We start from the raw sequence: 13,871 nt of genomic DNA, 5'->3' as shown, positions 1-13,871 counted from the left end.
GCGGGGGAGTGAGCGAGCGGCTGTGTGGTGCTTAGTTGCTGGCTGGGGTTAAACCATGACAGTCCTTTTTGGCGCCCAACGTGGGGCTCGAAGGGTTCGAGATAACGACAGATTTAATTGGAATGTGCTAGATGGAAGTTATAGCAGGTATTGCTGTTTAGGTATTAATCGGCAGGCTTCTGTACTTGCCATGGGGCTTGCTTGCCTTACTGTATATTAGAGTCTAGTGCTCGTTAGTGGCTGCTTTTTGCTTTTGCTGCTTGCTGAACTGCTTATCATCTTACTCTGCTGTGCCTGGGAACATTTTGATAACAACAACAGCCATGCACCTGGGCTGGCAGATGGCCAGGGCATCGCTGCTGTTTCTGTGCTGCTGTACTGGACAGGCTGGAACTCCAGTGTGAACTCGAGTCAAAGGGACTGTGACCTGTGGATGAGTCCATGCGGGAGCAGGACACCCCGAAGCATCTGTGGCCATGGATAAGCCCATGCCAGAGCAGGTATGTCTCGAAGCATCTGTGGCCATGGTTATGTCTGTGCCGCAGCAGATATACCTCTTGAAGGCATTGTGGCCCAAGGATAAGTCCATGCTGGAGAAGGTACACCTCGAAGCATCTGTGGCTGTGGATAAGTCCATGCTGCAGCAGGTACACCTTGAGGCATCAGTGGCTGTGCATGAGGTCATGCTGGAGCACCTCAAAGCGTGTGGCCATGGGTAAGGCCATGGTGGAACAAGCTTACTTCTGAAGAGACTGTGGCTGCGGGTAAGACCACGGTGGAGCAAGTTTACTTCTGAAGAGACTGTGGCTGCGGGCAAGGCCACGCTGGAGCAGGTATATCTCTGAAAGCATTGTGGCCCATGGAGAAGGCCATGTGGGAACAGGTGCACCTCTAAGTGACTGTGGCTGTGGATAAATCCATGCCGCAGCAGGTATACCCCTGGAGAGACTGTGGCTCATAAACAAGGCTCCGCTTGGAGCAGGTAAACCCCTAAGGGACTGCAGTCTGTGGATAAGTCCAAGCCGGAGCAGGGGCAAGGGGAGGAGTCCATTGCAGTGTTAAGCCCAATGGTCTGGTCCAAAGGGGCCAGGGGTGGAGATTGTAATGGAAATACCTTTAAATTGTTGTAACCTGGGATTTGAGTTGCATGTTATGGGAATTACTATAGCAAGAACCCCTTATTGCTAGCCAGGCTAGGAGCAAGGGGAGGAGTTCCTTGCAATGTTAATCCTGGCCCAAAGGGGCCAGGGGTGGAGATTGTAATGGAAATACCTTTAAATTGTTGTAACCCATGATCTGAGTTGCATGTTATAGGAATTACCATACCAGGAACCACCTGAACCAATGGAGAAGAAGCCTTACAAGAAGCAGTGCAAGTGCAGCAGTGACCCAACCTGAGCTGGCTTTGGTGCCCAATAACTCCACGCAACACACCACCTCTCCTGTCCTGAGTGACCACCATCACAGATGGAGCCCAAAGTCTCGGACTAAATGAACTCAATGGACATTATGTGGACATTTGTGGATGTTTATGGACATTTTACAGACATTTTACAGGGGTCGTCCATAAAATAAGTGGGGTGGTGGTTAATGAGGATGTATTGGATAATGTGGGACCTGAGCATGATGTAAATGGTATGGAATAAGGGGTGGATACTGTCCTGGTTTCAGCTGGGATAGAGTTAGTTTTCTTCTTAGTAGCTGGTAGAGCGCTGTGTTTTGGATTTAGGATGAGAATAATGTTGATAACGCACTGATGTTTTGGTTCTTGCTGAGCAGAGTTTACACTAGTCAAGGACTTTTCAGCTTCTTGTGCTCTGCCAGGTGCACAAGAAGCTGGGAGGGAGCATAGCTAGGACAGCTGACCCAGACCGGCCAAAGGGCTATTCCATACCATATGACGTCATGCTCAGTATATAAGCTGGGGGAAGAAGAAGGAAGGGGGGGACATTGGGCGTGATGGCGTTTGTCTTCCCAAGTAACCGTTACGCGTGATGGAGCCCTGCTTTCCTGAGGATGGCTGAACACCTGCCTGCCGACGGGAAGTAGTGAATGAATTCCTTGCTTTGCTTTGCTTGTGCGCGCGGCTTTTGCTTTACCCATTAAACTGTCTTTATCTCAACCTATGAGTTTACTCACTTTTACTCTTCCGATTCTCTCCCCCATCCCACCGCGGGGGAGTGAGCGAGCGGCTGTGTGGTGCTTAGTTGCTGGCTGGGGTTAAACCATGACATACCCATTTTGCTGAAATTACACTGGTGCAAAGAAGGACGAAATTGGGTACCTAATCATTTCCAAAGACATTTAGAGTATATCCTGAGACATACTCTTAGTCGTGCAACAAACCAATTAATCCTTCATGTATTTCTAATCAGTCAAAAGTGACTATAAGGACCACATTCTGTTTTCAGTTGCCACAAAGCTTTTCCCCATGTGTATAGTATAGTGAAACTCCTTAAGACATGTTCCTGCACATATTAGTGATCCTCTCGCAGCTTATGCATCTACCCACATAATCTAAAATATATTCACAACAGATAAAAGTCTAATCCAAGAAGATGCTAAGGCAAGAAAAGTGGCTAGGTAAATAACAAAAAAAATTGGTAAGGACTACATTTCAGTTGTTACTGTTTGTGGCAAGCCAAAAATAATTGCAATGAAAACTATCTTACTCCTGCTTGAAAGCTTAACAGCCTTGGTGATTATGAGGTAATTAGTGATTGCTAATGATCATCTTAGGCATGCTACTAGTCCATAAATGGAAATAAGTTGATGCTGGACCACCTAAATAGCACTAATTATGTACTTTTATGACCATCTTTCTTACAGAAGCAGGACATCTTGCAATATGCAACACATTTATTCAAGCAGGATGACAATTGGGGTGTCACTCCCATTTTAGAAATGGGAACAGAAGGAATAAAACCAGCAGTAGCCAGTTCTGCAAAAGAAGCGGGTAGCAGATCAGGTTAATGAACTCAACTGTCATGAGCCCTTGGCTAGTATTGTACCTACCTATTGCCGCCATTTTAATTAGAAAGTACAAAATATTCACAGTACAAATTTCAAATAAACTGGGCATCTACAGCTCCAAGTGATTTCAATGATTTGCAGTGTGGCGAAGGAGTGCAACTAGCACGCAGCGTTGGCATGAATCAGATATGCTGGCTTCTTTTCACGATACTGTCTGCAGATTTTTGCTGACTCCTGTTAGTTTCTAAAAATGCTGTTAAGCTTATGTTTTACAATCTGTGTACATCCAAGAAGTACAGATCGTGGGGATTAACTTCTTCTAACTCCCCGGATCTCAAGTTACCAAAAGAAGCAGATATGATCGTACCTTTTCTACAAAGATTCTGTTAAAAAAAACTTTGAGAACCAGGTAAGCCAGAGGTATCATCCATCCAGGAAAGGTTTGGTCACGCTAGTTTCTCAGGTAAAGTAGGAATATAGCAAACACACATCTTAATAAACAAGGCTTAACAGCTCAACAACACTTTTCAACTACAGAGGGCTTTAGAGGCATTAGCTAACAAATTAATCTTGACAATAAACCCTTGCCTTACTAAATTGTAAGATACTGCAGTTTCCTACTTTACTGAGAGAAATTAGTGTGGAAAACTAAGGTACAAAACTTAAGAAATAATGCAATGCATATAAAGGGAGGCAGATAATAATAGAGACATATAATGGTAAAGACCTCAGCCAAGATATACACAATTCAGGATGTACATCATAGAAAACAAAATCATTAAATGATTAAATAAAAGTAAATAGAAGTAAATAAAAAAGCCTATTACCTCTTCTGTTTCTATTCTCTTTTTTTCTTTTTTCTTTTTTCTTTTTTCTTTTTTTTTTCCCAAATTGGTGCCACTGAATTCATTTATGAGAAGTTTCAGGTCAAGAAATACTTGCTGCATTAAGAAATACCCACACAGCTGCATCCATCCTAATGAAGAATAACTTTCCATAGAAGATGATGGTGCAAGAAAGCTCAATGCTCACTTCACTCAATTTCCATCTTCTCTCACCACACATTCCTACATGTATGTCTCTTCACTTTAACCTGTCTTTGAAAAAAAATCTAATGGATTTGTTATATCCATATGTAAAAGGAATAAAATTACATATGTGGCTAATAGAAAATATGGACATTCAATAATTTCTGCAGGAAGTATTCGAAATACTTACTGAAGAATGGTATACGATATATTATATTTCATTGTAATTCAATCTACTAAAAGAAATCAGCCATATACTGCAAAAAAACAACATCTGCATTAACATCTGCATGTGAAACCACCATATTTCTGGATTAAACTCACAAAACAGAGTATCAATGTACCTCATAGGGCAGAGCACTCCCCGAGTATTGCCTCCAAGTATAGGGCTGTATTTAGGATCCACAAGACCTCTACCAAAGAGACTATTCAAATCCACACTGGGGGAAAATGATTACTGTGAGAGTTTGTTCAGCCATTTAAAAAATAATCCATTTTTCCCGCTAGTCATAAATATCATAATATCATAATATCATAATATCATAATATCATAATATCATAATATCATAATATCATAAATCAAAACTTGCCTTTTAATGGACTGTTGAACTTATCCCTCAACATTTTGACTAGTCTAATGGGATATTGGATCTACTTGTGCCAGAGTAAGTTATTCACTTATAAGCGTGGGGGAAGGAATAGTAAAAACCCTAACATTGTAATTCATACTTGTAGTCACCTCTCTTTCATTACTCTCCTCCTTCTTGCGGTATCAATAAACATGATTCTTCCAGCTCAGAGTGCAAAATGTTTGACTTAATAATCTTCGACAGAACAGCCCCTGTGACTCAGTTTCCTCCTATGTAAAAGGTTTGGATTTCTAATCAAGAGCCAATACAAGCCAGGTGTGGCAAATTTCTACTTATTCCAGGAACGAAGAAAACTTCCCTTTTACTGGTTTAAGACTACTTTAGTGCAGAAAGAAAAATGCAACACGATATTAAAAGTGACAATTGAGAAAAATGGCATGCCTTGATTTAGGCCTTAGTCCTGCCACCCTTACCCCGAGAACTTATATAACTTTATTTTTATGCCTACTTGAAAGAAGATTTAGTCCATGCTTAGCAAAATATAATAAAAAATCCCAGTACAGATAAGGGAGAGAGAGATTATATCCCTGGGGAACATTTTAAGGGTTTAGAACAGTCTAGTGGGGAGCTACACAGAGGAAACAGGCGCACTTGAGTTAGTTAGAAAGTTGTTTAGATGAACCAAGTTTAGCTTTTCTCCTTTAAATAAAAATTAACATAATTTATCATCTGATTGCTGCAAAAACTAGACTGTGGACTCAGCAACTCCTTAGTGTTCTTATCTACTTCACAAATCAGGTCAAAAGTGAATCAGAATTTATTGTAATGGATAAATTTGAAAGTCTTTGCTCACAGACTTCAATTGAAGCTTTATATGCATGAGGGCTGAAAAAAGGCCCACTGATCCAAAATATACCTCCATGTTAAAGATAATGATTGCTGTGCAAAAAATTTTTCTTAGCCCATATGATCCATAGGACACATTAAAAAAATCCTCTTCTTTCTGCGTTCCTGGCTCAACATTCATGGCTCTGGAGAAACAGAAGAAATTTCAAAAATGAAAAATGCTTAAATCACTATGTAGAAAATCTGTTACGAAGTCAGACTATAGTTCCTGCCTGACCAACTCTCAGACGAGAGAGAGTGAGAATGTAATTTAAAAACAGGGTCAAAAATCCAATAAAACGTTTTTTATAATAGTCAGCAATATTATAACTTCACATTCATATTCTATGGGTATTTTAGGCCTGCCTCAGATTAAAAAAAAAAAGTCTGATTTTGAATTACTGTAATTAACTGCAAAAGCTTGCTGATTTGTTGATGCAAAATAATGTCAATCTTTTTCATAAACTTGTTAGATTCTTTGTAAATAAATAGCAAAAATTATACAAGGAACACAAATTCGGCTCTTTGTCAGCAGTTTGCTGTTGGCGCGCAGAGAAAGGTGATGTAAGGAGGGACATAAGCGAAAAACCGTGGTCCTTTCCCCGACACCATTAGTGTAACATTACTAAACGGTGAGCCGTATTCTTGTCACAGTACGCTTGTGAAAGAGGGAGTATATTTTACATTTCACCCTGAAAACTTATTAAGTCTGGGAGGAAGGAAGGTGTGAAATGTTGAGTTTGCTTAGAAGCAGAGTAGGTCAAAAAATAGTTTGGAGAGCACTGGAGAAGGAAAAGACAAATCCCTCTTGAGCTGAATAGCTGCAGGCGTACGCCATTAATTTTTAGCTATTAAAAAGTGCTGAGGCACATTTTAAAAATCTTTGCTCTTAACACTAATTTTTTTTTCTGAGAATATCAATGGGACTTTTTAATTTCAGCACCACAGTCTGGCCCTAAATTGAGAATATCAAACCCGTGAACATCACTGAAGTATAAATTCAGTTGAGAGTGATTTCACTATCTGTGTTACATATTTGCACCTTAAGTGTGAGTCACTCCGGCATCACTACTGTGTTCATTGCACAATAGTGCTTGACATAAAAATCATATTCTGCAAACAATATTGATTCCAGTTCTCTTTTAATATTGGAAATCAGGAGGGAAAGAAGAATCACAACACTGTAACAGCAATGACCAATTTGCTGTAGTAAGCAATGGCACAACTGATGCAAAACCCAGCTCTTGGTCTGATACTACAGAACAGAGCATTACCCAAAATACGTCTGAGAAAAGTTGAGTGGGATCAGGCTATTTAATAGATGCAACAGGAGAAATAATTCAGAGCTACAATCTCAAATGCAAATCATTTAAGTATTCATTGATACCTGTCTTGCAGCAGCTGTAGATGGAATGAAAAAGCTTATGCAGGAATGGGCTAGGTGCGATCTAGGACACAACGCACAGGCGCTGCCCAGCGGTGGGGGCAGAAATGCAGTTATTATTTTATACTTAAGTTCTGTGTATTTTCAAGGTGCTAGATACGTTTTACCTGGACACCAAGGACACTGAGCTGTCATTCCTTCTTTCAAGAAGTCTGATTCAGCATTCATAAAAGACATAAATAAAGGATGGCATCTGGCTTTACCAAATTATAGCAATGGTCCAACAGTTTTATTCCAGTGTTATGTTCTGGTAAATCTTTTCTTCTGTTAAAGCAGATATTTTAACAAGGCACTAGAAAACAATGTTTTCTGTAGTCCATAATATCAGCTCTTATCACTAAGGTCTTTATAAGCACTCTAAGCAAAACATGCATCCCAAGCATACAGCGATCAAAAGCTCCTGTATTGCTGCAAAGAAGTATAAAATAGTCTAGGGCCCAATTCTGTTTCTAATATGTTCAACAACAGAGAGAAGCAGTCATTTTTCTCTTAAACTACTAAAATGCTCCTAAACTGCAATCCTTATCTCACAGAGGTTTAAGTCAAACATCGGTCTAGAACATAATACTACCTTGGGTAAAGGATCCTCGCAGAAGGGAAGAATAAAAGCATAAGCATGTCAGATCACAGTTATCGGTGGGCAAGTATAGTCTATTTTGTCTCTTTGTTACAAAAGATTAAAGTAATAATAATTTGACCGTGCTTCCATCAATTTAAAATGCTCTGCTAGATAAATATTTTTAAGATCTGTACAACAGGCCTTCTATTTAACAATGAATACATTTCAGACTACTGTGCTGCCAAGCTCCAGCTCTCTTTCTAGCAGCTGAATTCTTGGATAAAATCATTTTGCAGGGTATGAGCAATGCAGTTCTGAAAATAGCATCACTGCAAAATGAAAGATGGCAAGAATCTCTACAATGCTGATTTATTTCAATGAAATTTCATCTCTTATAACCAGTATATATTTTGACGTTTTCAGCTGAATTTTCATACTTAATAAAATGTAAATCTATACAATTTTTTAATTTTGAGGGCCCAGCGTAAATGTCTAATAGGGAAACAAAAGAAGAAAAACAGAATTTAAAAAAATACCCATTCACAATTTACATCATAAAATATGTAAAACAGGAAAATGCTTTGTGGATCCAAATAATTTGCATTTATCACCACCACATGTACAGAGACACTCACAAAAAGAAACCAACACCAATCAACAAGCTGTTTCACACTTATCTTTAAGTATGTTTCTACTAGAAGAATGGATTGGAGCGATACTTTTTAAAATATCAGTGGGTTTATACATCTTGTGTAATACTCAGTATTCAGACATGCTGCTGAGAAAACACTAAGAGGTGATATTTCACTTCCCTGATTCTAAGTAGATTACGTCTTTTGGCTTTCTTTCCAGTTCAACTGATACGAAGGTACACTTCAGCAGATTATTTTTTTCCTAATAATGAAGATTTTTAAATAGATTGGAAAATAGAATTTTCAGATGAGGAGCCTGATATTTTACAATCCATTAATGCAGCTGTCTTTTCTAATTAACATCAGCAATAAAATTGTCATTCTTCTATCACAGATTTTATCCTAAAAATGAGATTATTTGTATATGAGAGGTGTCAAAATCCATAAGTCTGACAGTAGAAACAGATGAAAAGAACACATCATAATTATCTTCTATCTACATTCGGTCACTGATTTTAGAAAGCGACGCTGTGTACCAAGCCCAGCTACATTCTCAGCAAGACCTGCACTTGTTAGGTCCATGTGCAGAAACCAAAAATACAAATGTCCCAGTTGTGCAAGCCCTAATTCATATGACTCACATAGACTTCCCTGACTTGTCCTAATGACACCGAAACAGTAAGGATGATTCATGCAAATAAAATACGGGAATACACAACTTGTTTTCTAAATATTTCCTGCCTGCATACATATATATATGTGTGTGCATATACATATGTTCATATGTATATTATTTTTATCCTCAGATATTTTATACCAATTTATCTATGTAGCAGGTCTGTCTTGAATATAAAGTATAATTTAATCTCTACATACAGAACAGGTGACTGAGGAGGAAAAAAGGATAAAAGATAAAGGAAAGAGAGAAAATGAGTGGAGGAGGGAAATTAGAAAAAATAAAATAAAAACAGACATTAAGGTATATCCAGAATGATGTAATTACAGAAACAGTACCATTGATATTGAAAGGCTTCATCTATAGGTTTATCAAAATTAAAATATCTGTTTTGTTTTGTTGGCTGTTTTTTCTTTTTCAATCAGTGCACACAGGTTTATCATCAGAAAGCAGTAGCTACATCTTTATATTGTACATTACTCACTATCAGTAAAAATATCAACACTGCTAAGACATACTGTGTCAAAAGTATACTTAAGAATTACAACATATTTTTAAACTCAAGACTATCTGTTTTGATGCAGTATAGATAAAAGAACAGAAATAAAGTGAGTCCTATGCTACCTTTATCAGGAAACATACAATCTACATTTACTTAATAGTATTTTTTTCTCAAGTCTGTATAGATGTGGACAATAAATAAAGATATATGGCTACAAAGAAAGAAATGCTTTGCATACTGTGTTAGCAGTAGTGTGGTTGTAGTGACAGGAGTACTATATACAACAATATCCTCATATCAGTGCAAGATATCTGCTATGCTGCGTGTATAATTAATTGAAGTATTTGGAGTTGCTATGTTAAAAGTAAGAGCATGACATCCTGTACCAACATATAATAGATCCCTAATAGATGATACAATGGAAATGATACATTTTAATGAAACCTAGTATCTATTGATCAGCAGCTAAGCCTTACAGCTAAAGATCAAGACATAATTACCACTATACTTAAATAGTTCATTGAAGAAAAGTCTTCAATATTTGTGGTGAAATATTCCAACACGGGAAGCAACAAATGCGATTATACCACCTGCACAGATTTTCAATGAAAAATTAAGGCTCCCATTTCATACAGCACAATCCTTCGCTTGAAATTCTCTATACATTGCTGGGTAAATATATCGGAGCCTTTGTGCCTTGTCAGAGAAGTAAAATTAATCAAATGACTGAGATTCTATGAAACAGGCATTGCTTAAACCTTCAGCATTTTTTGCTAAAAATGTTTCATACTTGTATACTGCTGTATTGGTGATAAGGACTTCTGAATGTTTTAGTAAAAGCCCACGTTAAAATATTTACTGATGCTGAAGGAACAGATGACTGAAGGAAAAGTGATTGTATAATAATGAGTTGTTGATGAAATTATGAACTATGTAGCCCTGAATATGCACACTTTTCATACAACAGCTGGGAAACACTGCTTCCTCAGACCAACTTTTTAAGAGAAAGAGACTGAAAATAATGGAGAGAAAGCAGGTAGCTAAGAACATAATATCAGCAAACCTTCAATTCTTCAATTATTAATATCCTTTCTTTCCTTTATTCTCTTCTCCTGTGTTTTTTTTTCCTGTTTTTAATATTCCCAAAGTATAAAATCTTTCACATTAAGGGCATTTGTGTCACTTTTATTTGTTCTTCTCCATTTGTAATCTATAGTGGGGAAACAAAACACTGCTGTCAAGCCTTAAAAAAGAATCCAAAAATTGTTTTCTCTTTCACCTGCTACATCATTACTTTTTGCAAAGCAGCTCTCCCTGCATCAACCTGTTGTGCTGTCTTCTAAATGAACTAAGCCTTATTTGCACTTTGATTTAATTTCAAAGGGGAAGCATTACTATGAAGGATGGACAGGCACTATAGATTGCTTCTACAATATTTCAATGGAATACTAATGAGAAAAAAGAAAGCCAACAGCAAGTAGATTGTGTGGAACATGGAAATGCTATTGATTAACATCATATTCTGAATTACTTATATCGTAGGTATAGTTATAATTAAAGTTATATTATATAATATGTTTCCTTGTTGTCAATTTCTATTATCATGACTAGCAGTAAAGGTAAATTCTGAAGGGAATTAGCAAATATGGACAGAGGGATAGAGGGACAAAAACAGTTTAAAGGAAATATCACGTAATGTTATGCTAAAAAGTGATCTAGCCTTCTATCTGGAATTATACAATATTCTTTTTATACAGTATTCTTTTAATCTCACTAGGTTCCATATTTCTTTCTCTTTTAAAACAAGAAAAAAATCTATGTAGAAGATAAATTGTAATTAGTTGTGTATGATAACCTTATCAGCTCAATAAGACATGGTAAATACAGGAGCTCAAACACAAGAAAAGCAGTGACTTAAAAAGCCCTGGCTTTGTATTTTGTCACTCTTGCTTCTACATGGCACATCTTTATAAACTGCAACACGAGAATATTTTAAAAAGATAATCTTCCCTTCAATGAAAGGCTATATTTATTCAACTTAGAAGATATTAAGTGGTTATTTTACACTTATCTTTGTATTTCTTTAACAGTGCGAGCATCCCTTTGAGTCTTTCATAATGGAACCGATACTCAGAACTGAATCCAATTATAACAACCTACCAGCAGTACTAATTGGTGAAAATGCATTGCTGGTAATTGCTGTAAACTCATCCTTCTGCACAGGATGAAGGAGGGCAATAAATTCTACCCAGCGTTAAACAATAGGGAAGACGACCATTAGCACTGTTTTTCTTATGTAAAATGCATTACAGTGAGTCATCCACTTAAAAGTTACCTACTGATAGCTTTAACCCAGATTCAGGGACTAAGGTAAGCGCTTCCAAAAAAAAAAAAAAAAAGAATATAAAAATAATAAGGTAGAGAGAAGAAAAAGGAAGAAAACACGGTCATTAGTCCATAGTGTTTTGTTGTGTGGGGTTTTTCCCAATCTGTAGGCGAATCTCAGATATGGTGTATTGGCTTATTTCTGCCTTTCTTTTATTGCATGCTTTCATTATGTGATCTTTGCACTGCTCTGGGCAACACTTTCGCGCTAACAAGTACGCAGCGCTTTAAAGGTTCCCATCATACGGCCCCGCAAAACATAAAGCTGCTTGCACCGAGAGCATCCCTCAGCTCTGGCAAAGGTGGTTTTTGAGAAGTAACGATTTGCAAGGCCAACGCTGAAGCCAACACTTCTTTAGTTGTGTTGCTTTAAGCCTGCGAAAGCCCCTCCGGTGTGGCACACGCGTGCGCACACCCGGCACCCCCGGCACCCACGGGCAGAAAGCAAACCTCCAACTGTCAAAACACTCGTGCCGTGGGCTGGAACCGAGCCAGGCAGGGCTCAGCTGAAGCGGGCTCACAACTCCGAGCCGGGCTCGCCCGCCCGGTTCGCTTGCCTGCCGCGGGAAGGCAAGAAAATCTTGTCTTTTGCGTCAATTTTAATAAAATTGCGAAAGTTTTAATTTTTTTTTTTAAATAGTGTTAGAACTCCAGGCAGGCTGAAATAACCCTTGTGGGAGGAGGGGGCGGGCTCTGTGTAACTCGAAACTTTCCTGTCAGCACGGCCGAGCTGCCGGGGTATATTTAGAGCTGGGCTCTGCTCCGGAGCGGGGCTGTGAGGCAAAGCCTTTACCTCAAAAGTACAGCGCCGGCCGCGACCGGGGCACCCTCCCCGCCTCCCGGCCGCCGCCCCGGAGGGACCCCCTGCTACCGTCACTCTTTTCCCAAGCACAAGCAGCCGAAATCCTGCAATTTTACCTCGCCGCCACTTTCCGCCCGGACTTACTTTATCTCCTTTTGTATTTTCGGGGGAGCCGCGCTCTCCCCGGCACGGAGGCGCGCCCCCGCCCCGGCCGTGCCCCCCGCCCGGACCCCCCAGCCCGCGGGGACTTACGTGGTGGCGGAAGGGAAGGGTCCCTCCGAGGAGTGGTTCATCACCAGGGACTGGAAAAGTGTCAGGCTAAAGACTAGCAGCCAGCCAGCAGCCATCTTCCTGATCGAAGATCGATCCCCCTTCCCCAAGTCGGCGAGACGGCAATAATAATAAATTCAATTATTGTCTGTGTGGTGGTGGTGGGGGGGGCTGTTGTTTTTTAAAGCCTCCTCCGCTCCCCCCCCACCCGCCCCCTCGCAGGAGGCGCAGCCCAGAGATGTGCGGAGAAGCGGGAGCGCGGCCGAGGGTGGGAAGGAGGAGGAGAAACGATGGAGATCTGTGGGTGGAGAGGGGGGAGAGGAGAAATAGAGAAGAGAGAGAGAGAGATACTCTACTCTCTGCTACTCCAGCAGCAGCTCCAGCTTCATCTGATCCGCCGCCATCAGGGCTACTTTTGTAACAGATCTCCGCTCACTCTATGTGCGCGTGTGTGTGTCCTTCCCTGATTTATTCCCCTGATTGCAGAGCAGAAGGAGGAGGAGGAGAGAGGCAGGCGGGGTGGGGGCTCCTGAAGGGACGGGAGGAAAGAAGGGGAGAGAGTTGGAGACGGGCAGATCGCTCCCGGCTCCTGCCTTCCCTGCCGGCAGCGGGGGAAAGTCGGGGCGGGGAGCGGGGGAGGGCGCCGGGCCCTGTGGCGGCCGCGCTCCTTACAAGGCAGCCGAGGAACTCCCCGGGCTGGGCCGGGCCGGGCCGGGCAGGGCCGCCCCCGGCGCCGGGGGAGCCGCGCTCCCGCCCCGCTCGCCGCCGGGGGGCTGCGTGCCGCACCTCCCAGCCGCCCCGACGCTATTTTTAAAAACCGCTTCGTGCCTTATTTTAATCCCCCCCTCCTTTTAAGCAGCAGCCTCACGCAGCCCGTGTGCCACCAGTCTGGGCTGCGTTTATATATATAAATTTATATATGTATCTATAAATGCCGCTCTTCCCGCTGCGGGCGGTAGAAGCGCTCCTCAGCGCGGAGGCCCGCCCCGCGGAGCCGCGCTGGCCCGCAGCAGCGCGGCCGCCCCCGCCGGCCGCAGGGTCCCGTCCCCGGCGGGACCCCGAAGCGCTTCTGGGAGGCGGGCCCCTGGGGGCACGGCCGGGAGTCCTCGGGCTTCATCCCCGCCC

The 13,871-nt window shown here is 41.1% G+C and overlaps 1 protein-coding gene across 2 annotated transcripts in view; it reads right to left on the bottom strand.

The window, feature by feature from the left end:
* CACNA2D1 (calcium voltage-gated channel auxiliary subunit alpha2delta 1) overlaps positions 1 to 13,329 on the bottom strand; it is a 436,336-nt gene extending 423,007 nt beyond the window's left edge. For both annotated transcript variants that reach the window (XM_087765875.1, XM_087765876.1), the window contains exon 1: positions 12,729 to 13,329. In XM_087765875.1, the coding sequence (XP_087622001.1) occupies positions 12,729 to 12,823 (95 nt within the window). In that variant the 5' untranslated portion in view covers positions 12,824 to 13,329. The remainder of the gene's footprint in view (positions 1 to 12,728) is intronic.
* Between the last annotated feature and the right edge of the window lie 542 nt (positions 13,330 to 13,871).

Source organism: Nipponia nippon, unplaced genomic scaffold (genome assembly GCF_047370975.1).
Source record: "Nipponia nippon isolate SJK-2023a ecotype South Korea unplaced genomic scaffold, ASM4737097v1 scaffold_3, whole genome shotgun sequence".
Lineage (NCBI taxonomy): Eukaryota > Metazoa > Chordata > Aves > Pelecaniformes > Threskiornithidae > Nipponia > Nipponia nippon.
This window is presented reverse-complemented; position numbering and strand designations above follow the sequence as displayed.